Source organism: Chrysemys picta, chromosome 7 (assembly GCF_011386835.1).
Source record: "Chrysemys picta bellii isolate R12L10 chromosome 7, ASM1138683v2, whole genome shotgun sequence".
Classification (NCBI taxonomy): Eukaryota; Metazoa; Chordata; order Testudines; family Emydidae; genus Chrysemys; species Chrysemys picta.
Window position 1 is genome coordinate 119,875,711 of NC_088797.1, and position 15,604 is coordinate 119,891,314.

At 43.8% G+C, this 15,604-nt stretch overlaps 1 protein-coding gene across 6 annotated transcripts in view; it reads right to left on the bottom strand.

Annotated features, from left to right (window-relative positions):
- Positions 1-14,044, bottom strand: part of PDCD4 (programmed cell death 4) — a 33,517-nt gene extending 19,473 nt beyond the window's left edge. For 2 of the 6 annotated variants that reach the window (XM_042855227.2, XM_005308152.4), the window contains exons 1-4: positions 10,003-10,160; positions 2,369-2,517; positions 1,976-2,087; positions 900-1,000 (exon numbers count right to left, since the gene is read on the bottom strand). In XM_042855227.2, coding sequence (XP_042711161.2) covers positions 900-942 — 43 coding nt within the window. In that variant the 5' untranslated portion in view covers positions 943-1,000; positions 1,976-2,087; positions 2,369-2,517; positions 10,003-10,160. Of the gene's footprint in view, positions 1-899; positions 1,001-1,975; positions 2,088-2,368; positions 2,518-8,565; positions 8,599-10,002; positions 10,161-13,654 lie in introns of those variants that run through there. The other 4 variants (XM_065552528.1, XM_042855226.2, XM_065552526.1 and 1 more) reach the window with 3 other exon arrangements.
- Between the last annotated feature and the right edge of the window lie 1,560 nt (positions 14,045-15,604).

The following is a 15,604-nucleotide window of genomic DNA, read 5'->3' on the forward strand; positions in this document are numbered from 1 at the left end:
GGACAAATTGGAGAAATGGTCTGAGGTAAACAGGTTGAAGTTTAACAAAGACAAATGCAAAGTGCTCCACTTAGGAAGGAACAATCAGTTTCACACATACAGAATGGGAAGAGACTGACTAGGAAGGAGTACGGCAGAAAGGGATCTAGGGGTTATAGTGGACCACAAGCTAAATATGAGTCAACAGTGTGATGCTGTTGGAAAAAAATACATCACAGAATCATGTTTGCTTAACAGGTGTGTTGTGAGCAAGACACAAGAAGTCATTCTTCCGCTCTACTCTGCGCTGGTTAGGCCTCAACTGGAGTATTGTGGCCAGTTCTGGGCACCGCATTTCAAGAAAGATGTGGAGAAATTAGAGAGGGTCCAGAGAAAAGCAACAAGAATGATTAAAGGTCTTGAGAACATGACCTATGAAGGAGGGCTGAAAGAATTGGGTTTGTTTAGTTTGGAAAAGAGAAGACTGAGAGGGGACATGATAGCAGTTTTCAGGTATCTAAAAGGGTGTCATAAGGAGGAGGGAGAAAACTTGTTCACCTTAGCCGCTAAGGATAGAACAAGAAGCAATGGGCTTAAACTGCAGCAAGGGAGGTTTAGGTTGGACATTAGAAAAAAGTTCCTGTCAGGGTGGTTAAACACTGGAATAAACTGCCTAGGGAAGTTGTGGAATCTCCATCTCTGGAGATATTTAAGAGTAGGTTAGATAAATGTCTATCAGGGATGGTCTAGACAGTATTTGGTCCTGCCATGAGGGCAAGGGACTGGACTTGATGACCTCTCGAGGTCCCTTCCAGTCCTAGAATCTATGAAAAAGCCACCACAATACAATTTACAAATAAAAGAAATTCCAGTGTCAACTAAACAATAGTTTAAATACAAAAACTAAAGATGTTATATACCTGTTGGGTTAACATTGTATATCGGCTCATTCTCTACTTCCATAGTTGTTTAATTGCACTTCAACTGAACTGACTGTAAACGGAAATCTTTCCTTTCAGGCCTAAAAAGAAAAAAAAGAAAAAAAAAAAAGGCAGTAAATGCAATTACATTGAATACAGAAATACATTTGATTTTTCAGTGGACTAAAGTCTGACTGAATTAGAATATTAGGAGTCTTTTACCTAGTCAACATTCATTTTCACCCAAATTTAAGTATTAAGACTGGTATTTTTTTTTTAATTAGCATTAACTTACTGGTGCTAGTGAAAATATTCATGGGATGGTGAAAATGTAACAGAGAGCACCATTTATAAAACAGCACAGGTAACAGTGTACAACTGTAACACCAAGAAGAAGGTCAAATCTACACTTCAAGTTTTACTAGTATACTTTTTTTTTTAAACCAAACACCGCACCCCTAATTGACCTATGTAGTTGTTATACTGGTAAAAACCCTAGTGCAGGCACAATTACACCGATGTAAAGATGACTCATACCAGTATAGTTATTCCCCTTCCCATATATGACTATCTATGGGGGTTTAAAGCATCTTTATGACACCATACATGCATCCACACTAGGAGAGTTGTACTAATTCAACTATACCACTATAGTTAAAGCATTAGAACTTTCTAGACTGGACAAGCCCTTACCATGCATCCTAATTCACTGGCTCCCCTACACCCAAACACAGATCTATAGGCCATATACATTTATTCTACAGAAGTACACACACCTGAGAAGCTCTCACCTCTGTATTCTCTCATGAATACTCTGCTCTCTCCTTTTTCTGTGTATTCTGCTAGCTAGGGGTCAAGGTGAACAAGTTCTCTCTTTCTAGAGAGATTACTGTTATTTTCCTCTCCTCCCTTCCCATTCATCTCTATAAACAGCTAAATAATGAGATTTTGAAAGAGATGGCATCTCCCCTTTTCTTAAAAAAAAGATTTCAGCCAGTAAGACTACAATATGCAAGTGAATCAGGTGGGCAGTACACAAAGACATATTGGCTACATCATTTATCAAACACTATTACCTTCAAAGTTTTCATGAATCACTTTGTAGTCTTGTGAATGTTATTGGTAGGTGTAGTTCTCCCATGAGATTTCAATGGCTTTTCTCCTCTTCTCTTTCCACCTGTTGCAGTCCTACAAACACTTTATTGTTGAGTGGCCAGTTTGTGACATTAGGTGACATCAACCCTCCCCATTTTTCTCCTCTAGTTCACTTGCCTAGTACAGACTTATTCACTCAGTGATGAATAACCAGTGGTTGAAGGTACAACACTTGTCTTTTTATAGTGATTTCTGTGTATAATCCAATTTTCTCAGGTCACACCCCAATTTCAAACAATTAACCTTGAGTAAGGCAATGTCCTCTCCCCCATGCCATCCAATACCTCATTTAAATGTCTTTCTTTCAGCATTACCTCAATCATTCAGTTCTGAAGCACTCTTATTATGCTAAGAGTCTTCTCTTGTACTGCTCACTCAGGAAGGGGAATCAAGATCGTCTGATTATCTTAGGAGGTTAATTTTCTTCTTCCTAGTAGAATGTTCCATTACAGATGTGTTTCTCCTTTAAAACAAAAGGAAAATACAATTATATAGTAATAAAGAGACTGCATAGAACACTAGAACTAGGAAAAGTAATTTTAACATTTATTATAACTACCACCAGTGAGGAGGATTTTTCCCCCCCATACAGGACCTCCCACAAATCTATTTGAGACAACCTTCCATTTCAAAAATTTGAAAGGACATCTGTCTGTAATATTCCTTGGGGAGGTTCAGAACCCCATCTTAGACTATAAACATGACATGGGTGCCAGCACACCTCAGCTTTACAGCTCACATAGTCACACTAATCAGGAGACTGCACTGTCAGTCAGGGCCGCCCGTAACTATTCTAGGGCCTACGCAGCCCCCCTGTGGGGGAGGGGGAGCAGGGCTGGCTTGGGGGGCAGGGAGGTACCGCCCCCCCCAACACTCACCGGCGGCACTGGGGCAGAGCAGGGTGGGAAGAGGCGGGGTGTGGGTTTTGGGAAGGGGTGGAGTGGGGGCTGGGCTGGAGCAGGGTGGGAAGAGGCGGGGCGGGGGCTGGAGCAGCACGCAGATTTCCTGGTGCCCTACGCAGCTGCGTACTTTGCGTATGGGTAGGGACGGCCCTGCTGTCCGTCTAGAGATGGATAACATTTACACCTCCAGACTAAATATTAACTTTAATTCTTAGGTTCCAAGGGCCAGAAGGGACCATTGTGACCATCTAATCTGACTTCCTGTAAAACACAGGCAATAGAACTTCTCCAAAACATTCCTAGAACAGTATGTTTTAGTAAAACCTGCAGTCTTCATTTAAAAATTACCAGTGATGGAGAATTCACCAGGACCCTTGGTAAACTACTCCAGTGGTTAATTACCTTCACTATTGAATATTTACATCTTATTTCCAGTCTGAGGACTTGTCTTCACTTACAGCACTACAGAATCGAAGTCAGCATAGTTAATCCACCTCCCCGAGAGGCTATAGCTATGTTGACAGGAGAAGCCCTCCCATCGACATAGCTCTGTCTACATGAGGGATTAGGTTGATATAATTACATTGCTCAGCGTGTGGATTTTTCACACCCGTGAGCAACACCGTTATACTGATATAGGTCTGTTGTATAGTCCTGGCCTGAATTTCTTAATATAAATTTCCAACCTTTGGATTGTGTTATACCTTTTTCAGTTAGACTGAAGAATGCATTATCAAATATTTGTTCCCCACAGGTACTTACAGACTAATCAAGTCACCCATTAATTTCCTCTTCATTAAACTAAACAGATTGAGCTCCTTCCATCTATCACTATAAGGCATGTTTTCTAATCCTTTATTCGTTCTTTTGATTTTTCTCTGCTGTCTCTCCAGTTTATCAATATCCCTCTTAATTGTGGGCACCATCCCTGGCTAGTAACAGTCGCATCAGTGTCAAGTATAGAGGTAAAATAACCTCTCAAGTCCCCTGTTTATGCATCCCAGGATCACATTAGCTCTTTTTGCCACAGAGTCACATTGGGAGCTTACTTTCAGCTAATTATCCACCACATCTTTTTTAAAATCACTGCTTCCCAGGATAGAGTCCCCCATCCTGTAAGTATCGCCTATATTCTTTGTTCCAAGATGTATATGTTATGTATTAAAATTGCATATTGTTTGCTTGCACCAAGTTTAGCAAGAAATCCAGATCACTCAGAATCAGTGACCTGTCTTCTTCATAATTTAATTCTCCCCAAATTTTGCAGTCAGCTGCAAACTTTATCTGTGATGACTTTGTTTTCTTCCAGGTCACTGACACGTTAAATATCGTAGGGGCAAAAAAAAAGATCCCTGCAGGGCCCCACTGGAAACCCACCTGCTCGATGATGATCCCCCATTTGCAATTACATTGAGACCTATCAGCCATTTCTTAATCCAGTTAAGGTGTGCCATGTTAATTTTATATCATTCTAGTTTTTTAATCAAAATGTCACCTTATAGAAATCTAAATATGTCAACACTATTATCTTTAATCAACCAAACTAGTAATCTCATTAAAAAGATGGGATCCAGTTAAATCCTGTCAAACTATCTTCCATAAACCCATGTTGGTTTCCATTACCCTCCTTCAATTCTTGATTAATTGATATAAACTGCTCTGTATCTTGCCCAAGATTGATATCAGGCTGACAGACTGATAAATTGCCAGGGTCATCCTGTTTACCATTTTTAAAACTAGCACAACATTAGCTTTCTTACAGTCTTCTGGAACTCCCGTGTTCCAAGACATATTGAAAATCTACATTAAATGGTCCAGTGAGCTCCTCAGACAGCTCTTAAAACTCTGGGATGCAAATTATTTGGACCTGCTGATTTTAAAATGTGTAACTTTAGTAGCTTCTGCTTAATATTATCCAGAGAAACTAGCATAGTAAAAAGAGTTATCATCAACATATGATGAGACTGCATCATCTGTTTTCTCCCCAAATACAGAATTCATATTTACTGAACACTTCTACCTTTTCTGCATTATTATTGCTAATTATAGCATTTCCACCTAGTAATGGACCAATACAATTGTCAGGATTCTTTTTGTTCCTAATAAAATCTAAATATATAATTATTGTGCTTAACACTGCTCACCATAGATTTTTCCTTGTGTCCCTTTGCATCTCTTACGAATTTTCTACAATTCCAATCCAATTACTATCAACTTCCACCTTTCTTCCATTTGTTATATATTTTTATTTTTAATAGCTACCTTCACTACCCCTCTATAGCAGGTTGTTTTTTTAAATCAGTATGGTTAAATGGGCTTGCTTAAACTTGGTAATGCTAGTATTCAACATCAGTCTTAGGACTACTTCACATTTCCTAACTAAAAACCTTTATTATTCATCTACTACAGTATAAGATCTGAAAATCTGTACAAAGCGCATATTGGTAGCATCGTGTCATAAATACAGGCCAGTCTAGACACACGATGATGTGCTCCTATTTTGCTCAAACTAATTTTCTAAAGCTTCATATAGTGAAAAATAATTTGTCATGTATTAAAAAGTTTTCAAAGTTACACACACATATTCATAAAGATCAGAGCTTTTGTGCCTCACAGCAAATCCAGAGCATAAGTATATATACTGTAGATATATACACTCAAACTTGGTGTTAATTTTTGTAAAGCAAATCTCAAAGGGCTTTGCAAAGGAGATCAGTATCATTACCTTCATTTTACAGAGGGAGTGACTGAGGCACAGAGATGAAGTGACTTGCCCAAAGTCACCCAGCAGGCCACTGGCAGAACCCATCTCCCCTGAATCCCAGTCCAGAGTTCTACCAACTATACCAGTGGATCTCAACCTGTTCTCTGCGTATCCCTGGGGGGCCGCAGACTATGCCTAAGATTTCCAAAAAGGTCTGCACCTCCATTTGAAATTTTTTAGTGGCCTGCAAATGAAAAAAGGTCGAGAACCACTGAACTAGACCACACTGCCTCAGCTGAATATACAAAACGAACAGGGCCGGCTCCAGGCACCAGCCCACCAAGCATGTGCTTGGGGTGGCGCCTGGAGGGGGGCGGCGTGGTGGGGCGCTCCGGCCCGAGAGACGGGCTGCGACTGGGCTCGCCGCCCTCCCCACGGCACTCCGGCCGCCAGGGAGAGCGGAGCCGCAGCGGGCTCTCCGCCCTGCTCCCGGCGCTCTGGCCGCCAGGGGCTCTCCACCCTCCTCCCGGCACTCTGGCCGCCAGGGAGAGCAGAGAGCCCCGGCCGAGCTCTCCGCCCTGCTCCCGGCGCTCTGGCCGGTCGGGGATTGCAGGCCCGCGGCCGGGCTCGGCACCCTCCCCTGCCGCGCTGGGGGGGGGAGGGCGCGCGGCGGGTGGCTTTTTTGCCTAGGGTGGCAAAAAAGCCAGAGCCTGCCCTGAAGACAAACACATGGTAAAAGCAAGCATTATTTTCTCTATTTTATAGATGGGGAATTGAGGCAGAGGGAGATTAAATTACTTGCCAAGGAAGTCTGTGGCAGAGCTGGAAATTCAATCCACATCTTTCTTATCTTAGTCCAATTACTTAATTGAAATACCCCCCTTAGCTGACTCTGTATTTGCACTTTTACATGCAAGTTGTGCTATCATGCTTTGAAATGTTACCAGCCCCCACTGATCAATGATAAAAATACTTACTTGTATTACCACTTCCTTCTACCATGCAAGCAGATACTTACTTTCTTTTTTAGTAAGGTTATAGCCACAAAATTGATTTTTGGGGGGGGGTGACAGAAGGGAGAGAGGGGTACCACATGGATCATACATCTGGGTAAGCCACCGTAATTGAGGAAGAATGTGTACCTTCATTGACTGTTAACATGTTTAACAAAAAGTTACATATTTTTAGTATTATTGGCATTCAAACTCAAAAAGATACTTAAAGCTTGTTTTTCCCCTCCTTTGTGTAATCCCCAATAACAAAAAATATTCTGGGATAAAAATAAGTCATATTATAGATGTGAAATAAAATCCAGGTCCCACTTCCACAGCTCTCTGTTCCATAGCAATAATACTTGGTTTTGACCAGTAGACTAAGCAGATATGACTACTAAAACAAAGATAGCCTCTTGCTGTTGGCTCTGTTTTTCCAGTGTCACTTTAATTACTGTAAACACACTTAAGAAAACAAAACAGGTTGAACATTAAATTGTTAACACTCACGGACACGCCATAGGTTCATGGAGCCTTTAGAGACAAGATCCGTAGTGCAGAGTTGTTAATATGAACAAAGTAATGCATAGCAACATTATGTAACTACTAAGTTAATGACCTATTACTTAAAACTACTATGTGGTTCAAGAGGGTTACTTCTGCGTATTCATACTCCTGAGACTGATGCCACCTTAGCCCTGCAGAGTGAACCCTAAAATTCCAACATATTAATTTATGTTTGAGGCAGCCCCAAAACATTCTCAAAATGGAGACTTGCTCGAGGCTTAGGAGACTGCTGAAGACAGCCCTACAGCCTCTTACTGTGGTAGTGACTTCCTTGGAGCTAAGTATGAGTCCTGAACTGAGAAAGTACCTACATTGGCTTGTTCCGGCAGAACAGAGGAGTATCCAATACCAACACATCAGCGGATACCTACTCGTTACCTTGTTTCTTGTTATATGGGTAACTTCCAATATCAACAGAGATAAGTTCCTTAAAAGCCCAAATCATCCTCAGCAACAGTAACACTCCAACAATGGAAGAGATGAGGCCTCAGCACCCAGAGAAGATTTAGGTACTAGAGTCATGGACCCTGGATCCAAATGGCACAAATTTTCACACTTCCAGGGTCATTCCTGATGTATGTATCTGAAATCAAACTGGCTTACTCTCTGTGCCCCTTCCTCAGGCCAGATAGCCAATATGTTAGTGGACCTAAGGACTGGGCTTGTAAAACCTCCTTGGAAAGGCAACTGACACAATTGTCTAGTTCGGTTTTTTACTGTTATTGTTTATATTATGGTAGCACCAATGAACTTCAATCAAGGACCAAGTATTCATTGTGATTGACTCGGGGGGGAACAGTCTCTGCCCCAGGGAGCTCACAATCTCTACAGCTAGACAAGACAACAGGGGGTCTTAAGTTTGAGCTTTTTTTTTTTTTTTTTTTTTAAATTTGCAGAACATTGTAGAGTGCTGCAAAGACTCTAAAAACCATAGGATCCTGGGAGACTTTGTTTTGGAGGGAGGTGGTGTCTTGGTTTTTTCTCAAGTCCACTATTTTCTTTGGTCTCTGGTAGACAAGGAGCTTTTCTGGATCATTCAGTTGTGAATATTTCAATGAGACACTTCTATTTATGTAGGTATTTAAACCGCACTCATCAGCCAGGTACACATTTCATGATCACCTGCATCCAAGCCGTCCCACTAGTTAACATAAGCAAACAAACCCCAATGTGTCCCTGGCCAAGAATTTGCAGTGATGTTAGATAAGGAATAAGGCTTCAGAAAAGTCTAAAAATCTCTAGATTTAAAATCTTCTTTGAGTATGCTTGATATGACAATCACTTCTAAAACTGTATTTCTCCCTTCCCCAACTTCAAGCAAAAGATACTAATCATTAATGTCATACCATGTTTTTAAACTGCAGCAAAATGGCTGAAGTCACATCTAAAAACAACCAAAGAAACGTTACTTAAACTTCACAGAATTTTTTCCTCCCTTTGAGCAGAGACCAAGCATGAAAACCTCCAGCCTGAAATGTGAACATTTCAAGGTTGAAAACATAGTGTTACAGCATAATTTTTTGTGGCCATGTGCTCACTGTAGTACCGTAAAAAGATCCATTTCCATCTAAGGTTTACCCATACATACACTTTTATAGCACAGAATGCTCTATATAAATACTAGGTGTATAAATAGCCTAAAATATTACTTATTCAAAAAAGACCTCAAGTGTTACAGTTAAACATACACCAATCCACCTTCAACACAAGTCTTAAAGCACACACTTTAAAGTATCAGAAACAACAACGGAAGTGGTTTTCAGACAGATGTGGCTAGTTTGTTTTGTTTTTAAAGGTGCCGCAGCCAGCTCAGCCTTTACAAGAAAAGAAAGTGACTTTACAGCCTGGCGTGGCAGGGTAACCAACAGCTCTCCTGTAAAGAGAGAAACCAGGCTCCCTCCTCCCCAGTAACCAATTCAATCCTAGTGCTCTTTGGGGGCAGCATGCCTGTCACCGCATCCTCACCCAGCCAGACTGGGCCGGGGAGCAGAGGGGTTGGGGATCACTCCTTCCCCACAGATGCCAGCGACTGTATCTTTAGGACAAAGCCCTGGCTGGGATGATTTAGTTGGGATTGGTCCTGCTTTGAGCAGGGGGTCGGACTAGACCTCCTAAGGTCCCTTCCAACCCTGATCTTCTATGATGAAGACCACTGGCTCCATTAAGGGCACTGCTTCTTAGGAGGTGTCTTTAACGGGGAATCAGAAGGGGGGGGGAGGATAAGACCCTGAAATAAACAGGGTAGCAGAGGGTAAGCCCCCACCTAGGATGACCAGATGTCCCAATTTTATAGGGACAGTCCCAATTTTGGGGTCCTTTTCTTATATAGGCTCCTATTACCCCCCCACCCCCTGTCCCGATTTTTCACACTTGCTGTCTGGTCACCCCACCATTATCCCCCCTGCTGGGGGACAGAGCAGGGAGCGGGCATGGAGACCCCACACCACCCCCTCCCTCCTGAGGGAGCAAGGACCCCACACCACCCCCACTATCACTCTCGGGGGGGGGGCGCCCTGAGCCGAAGGGGGGACTGTGAACAAGCCTGAGGAGAGCTGGGAAGGACCCCACACGCCCACCCAGCCAGGAGGGGCGTGGAGCCCAGAACACCCCCCCCTCGCCTCAGAGACTTCCGGGGAAGGATCCCGCACTTCCCCTGAGGAGGCTGCTGGAGAGGGGCGAGGACCCCGCAATCCCCGCCCCCATCCGAGGGGGCTTCCCAATAGGAAAAGACCCCGCGTCCCCCCTCCCTGGAGCCGCGAGCGGGAGGGCGGGGTTCCCATTACCGTAGGCAGCGGTCCCCAGGGCTGCCCCGTCCCCGCGGCTCCGCTCCCCACAGCCGCCGCCTGCCTCGCTCTGCCCCCTTCGCTGCCCTGTTTGTTTTTGTTTTGTTCTGCCCAGCGACACGGCCACGAGCGGCCGCCGCGGATTGGTCGCCTGGCTCTACCCGCCGCAGCCAATCAGAGGGCGAGGGGTCGGGAAGGGGGCGGAAGAGAAGGAGCGTACTCAACCGGCAAAGAGGGAGGGCGACACCATCCGCTCGTAACGGGCGGGTGTGGGTGTGTCCTGCAGGGAAGGAATAGGAAGGAACCATTGTGTGTTGGGGAGGGGAGGGGAAGGCAGGGGTGGTCCAGCCTACTGGGGAGGGAGGGGCACACATCATCCTATTGGCCCCAGGACATTGGGGATGGGGTAGGGTGACCAGATGTCCCGATTTTATAGGGACAGTCCCGATTTTTGGGTCTTTTTCTTATATAGGCTCCTATTACCCCCCACTCCCTGTCCCGATTTTTCACACTTGCTGTCTGGTCACCCTAGGATGGGGAGGAGTGAGCAGACTCCCCAGGCCTGTTAAGAGGAGACATATACAAGGCAGAGGGTATCAGAGGGGTAGCCGTGTTAGTCTGAATCTGTAAAAAGCAACAGAGGGTCCTGTGGCACCTGTTAGTCTTAAATGTGCCACAGGACCCCCTGTTGCTTTTTACAAGGCAGAGGGGGTCTTTGCTGCCCCATGGGGCCCTATGAAGTGGTGGGGTGGGGTCCCAAGGTGCTAGAATGAGGAGGTATTGGGACTCAAATGGCCTCCGCAGGTTCTCTCACCTGGCACCTTGTATGGGTCTGGTCTAAATGAGCATTGGGAGGCAGGAATTTATGTTGCCAGTGGCCAAAAGCCCACCCATTCTGCCACCCTCCCATCCCTTTGGGAGGGCATTTATCACCCCATCAGCTGGTTTATTCACCCATCCAGGGGGCCAGTGTACTCACCAGGGGCAGGGGGTCAGGGCAGTTGCCTTCCCAAAGAGCCTTATTAATAGCAGTTAAATACTGGGATCTAAAGCAGAGGAATAATTGTTATTTTTCAGTCCCATAAATGTTTATGGCCCATGGCACAGAGGCCATGCCATCTAATACACATAATGATGCCACCTCCAAGGTACAAAAAAACAGGACATTTGAGATGATGCTGAGGCCAAAAAACTGGACAGCAGGCAGTGTGTATTGAGCACCCGTTCAGATTTCACAGGACAGCTACCTCAAAAAGGGACAATCATGGGAAAACCTGGTTAGGTAACAACCCTAAATGCATGCAAGAAAAAATACAAGCCAAGAGGGTGCAGAGAAGGAGTTGGGGTCAATGGAGGTCATCAAATGCACGATTTCTCAGTATAAACGAGAGACAATTTAATGTAACACTTAGTGAAGAAGGCTTAAGAGCCCTGCAGTTAAGAAGGGAGCCAAAAAAAAAACAACAACTCAGCATGGCACTATGCATTTATATCACAATTAGATAATGCATCATCAGCTTTTTTCCCTCAACATCAGTTTAGCCCTGCAGGGCACCAGACCGATCTGCTTAACATAGGACGTTATTGCTCCATAGCTAGAGTAAAGGTGGCTTTAAGGAAGCCTCGGTGATCTATGCAGCTGCATAGTGCACTGTATTTCCAGGGGCTCTGTGTCACATATGTATATGTAATGCCAACAGACCCCGGTCGTCGGCGGGCAGGATTGAACCAGGGACCTCTGGAGCTTAGTGCTGCCTCTACCGCATGAGCTAAAAGCCAACTGGCTGTTAACTAATGCTGTAGAGCAGACTCATTTAACTCTCTCTCTAAGTGGTCTTGGTGCCACTAGATGCGACAGAACACTACACCCAGAAAGTGTGTGGGTTACACATACTCAACCCAGGCATAGCATGGGTCCCATGTGGGTTAAATCACTGATTCCCCATCCATCATCCATTGAGGGCTGCATGGCAGATACTCAGTTCACTTGCTGCCCTCATCCACTTGTAATGTTGTGCTTGCATCTGAAGAAGTGGGCTTTTACCCACTAAAGCTTATGTTCTAATAAATCTGTTAGTCTTTAAGGTGCCACCGGACTCCTCATTTGGGGGATACAGACTAACACGGCTACCCCTTTGATTCTTTAGCATTATCTCCTGATTTCCCAGCAGCCCATTTAAGAGGATTATTAGAGCCAACCTGATACTATAGAGAGAGGCACATAGACCTCAAACAAACAGACCAATTTAGATTAGGTTTGCTGAGTCCAAAGTGTGAGACAGTGTGAACACACCTCGAGCAGACAGGCAGGAAGTGGCTGGGTGAGGGAGAATGGTATATGTAAACAGGGTGTATAGGGAACCTGGAAGTGTGGAGGGAGATGAATTGGTCCCATGCCAGTTAAATCATAAGACCTACCAAGTAAGGCTAGCCTTGCAGTAGCAGTACATTCCTGCTGTATTTGCCTACAGTGAGGAAATTGAAAAGCTTGAGATTTACCACTCAACACCCAACCCCAAGATTTTCTCTTTGGCAAATGACCAAAAATAAATTGAAATAAATGAAATACTTTGGGGGTTTTTTAAAATCAGGAAAATAATATATTCCTTATCTTTAAGTGACGCCAGACTAGACTAGGGCAAGAACTGTCCTTTTTGCAGTCTGCCTTTGCAGGCTACATCTTCTTCGTCCTCCTTTACTATAGTCAGTGTTTTCTCCAGAGTTGCAGCACTGAACATTTTGAGATTCTGGCACCAGGTCTGAAATATCACTCCAAAGCCTCAGGCGAGGTAGATATAACTCTTCTACTTGAGGGGAAGGAGGGACGTCATAGAGTGGAAGATGACCCAGCAGACAGATCCCTTCTAGTCTTGAAATTATGAATCTAATACATACAAACCATATTCGGGGTAGACAGAGAAAATGAAACCACTATGTGCATTGGAATGCTATGAGACATCTCTAGCCAATTCAGTTTTGTTTTTATTGATCTCTCTTGTGTTAGACATCTGCTGCAAAGTGGATTTATTCAGTTACTGGCAGTTGTGTGCTCCTCAGTTAATACCATACAACTTTATTTTGTATAGCATTCCCACTGGAGTTAATGGGAGTTTGGATGAAGTTAGGTGAGGAGGGTTGGACTCTAATAATAAGGAACTGCAGAGGAGAAGGCTTTTGCCAAAGACACCCCAGTAAACCTTTGCACCAATTCCCATTGCACCCTTTGAAGTGCTCTGTGTAAAATTGCAGAAGGGATTCTGGGAGGCTATTTAGGACTGGAGCACTTGTGAGTCGCTAAAGGTAGTCACAAGCGGATGAGAACCCCAATATTGTCCTGGGTATTTCCAGGAGATAAAAAGCATTTTTCTTGTTGAATATCCCTGCTCAGAGCATTGATATCAACCACCATAAATCTCAACTCAACTGGAGCACATACACTTACAGACATATAGATGCTGCAAATATAGCCAAGATTTAGTAAACACTGAATGCCCACACAAATACTTAGCTTGCAACCAATTTGATACATTTCTTCCCCTCTCTGTGACTACCAGGACTAATATTGCACAGCAAATATTCTAACAAACCACAGGTAAAATAAACAGAATTTTCCTTTTTCCCCAGTTTTATAATTCAGATGGAATTAAGTTACCCAAAGTCACTTGGAAATAATCCTTTCTCAATGGTTTCTGCTGGATCCTTGTTTCAGGTGCAAAGTGTCTGAGTTGAGTTATCCTGTCCTGGATTCTTTAAACCCTGGATGTTGATTGCTGCCTGCTTTATTAACCTGGATTCTTGATAATGATGATGTCTCCTAGCATGGAACTGCCAGTTGGTACTCAAAGCAATTACTAGTCCCCACCCTTGCTTCTGCCCAGAATCTTGTTGATAATTCTGAAGTCAGAAGGCAGTTCATAGATTCCCTTTGGAGCTTAAGCTCTGGCAAACAAGTCCCTTTTAGTCTTTGCTTTTCACTAGATTCTCATTCTCTCTCTCTCTGGTTGTTTTCAAAGAATCCACTACTTTTCTGGCATGTTCAACTTACTTGCTGGGCCCGCCCATAAACAGAGGAAAGAAAGCTATTGGCCAGAATTCCCCCAAACAATTAGACTAGCCCTTCCTCCAGCACAGGGAATGCCCTGTTACTCTGCCAGTGGGGGATCTGTAAGCAATTTGTATAGATACAGTCCGGTTTTAGAACTTATCTACAGATGCCAGTTTGAGGTTACCCCGATACAAGTGTGTTTCATCAAGGTGTCTTTTGAATGTTCTTGAATCCTATGTTTCAGAGTGGTAGCCGTGTTAGTCTGTATCAGCAAAAACAATGAGGAGTCCTTGTGGCACCTTAGAGACTAACAAATTTATTTAGCCCACGAAACCTTATGCCCAAATAAATTTGTTAGTCTCTAAGGGTAGGTCTACACTTACCGGAGGGTCCGGCGGCAGGCAATCGATGTTCTGGGATCGATTTATCGCATCTGGTTTAGACGCGATAAATCGATCCCGGATCGATCCCGGAAGTGCTCGCCGTCGACGCCGGTACTCCAGCTCGGCGAGAGGAGTACGCGGCATCGACGGGGGAGCCTCCCTGCCGCGTCTGGACCCGCGGTAAGTTCGGACTAAGGTACTTCGAATTCAGCTACGTTATTAACGTAGCTGAATTTGCGTACCTTAGTCCGAAGTGGGGGGTTAGTGGGGACCAGGCCTAAGGTGCCACAAGGACTCCTTGTTTTTGCTTGAATCCTATGTGAATCAAAGCTGTTGTGATTCACCCACTTCCAGCAAATATCTAACACAAGAGAAATCAATAAAAACTAATTTGAATTGACTAGAGATGTCCTATAACATTCCAATGCACACAGTGGTTTCAGTTTCTCAACAATTTTTTTTAGTCATTAAACCATTTCAAAAAGCAGCATGTGTGATCCAGACACCTCAATGGTTCTGTTTGACCATAATACAGCCTGTGGAGACTGGAGTCTAGGTTAGACTATCAATCAATTGAGACAGCAAAAAACAACAGGATCTGCCAAACACAATCCCATTTATCTCGTGGTTTTATTTTCTTATATACATATTTATTCTGCATCCTTTGTGTTGGCATTTGGGTGCCAAAATAAAATTAGATGCAAACATAGCAATGCTACTTGGGTAACAAACAATCTAATCCCACTTTGGCCAGTGATGGCTACAGGCTGAAAGGTTTAGTTGAGGTGCAATTTGTCTGTGCTAATTAATTATGGTCATTTTTTAAATTTCCCCATGGTCCTTTGCAATGGCTGTCAAACAGGAAACGCTGTTGCTGCCTGTTTGGAGTTTTACTAGAATGTGCTCATTAGTAGAGTGCACGTGAGCTAGATTGTAAATTAGGGGTTCAGATGGTCATGAGCTATGGGTATTATTCGCAGCTCTGTCACTGACTATCTATGTGACTTTGGAGGAATGACTTAACCTTTTCATGCCCTAGTTTCCCCACCTATAAAATGGCTTCTCGGTTTTCTCATCTACCTACTCCTTATGGCTTAGAACAGCCTTCCATGTCCCATATTCTAGATTACACCCCCATGGCATACTACACTCTTAAAACTGATGTCTTGTAATT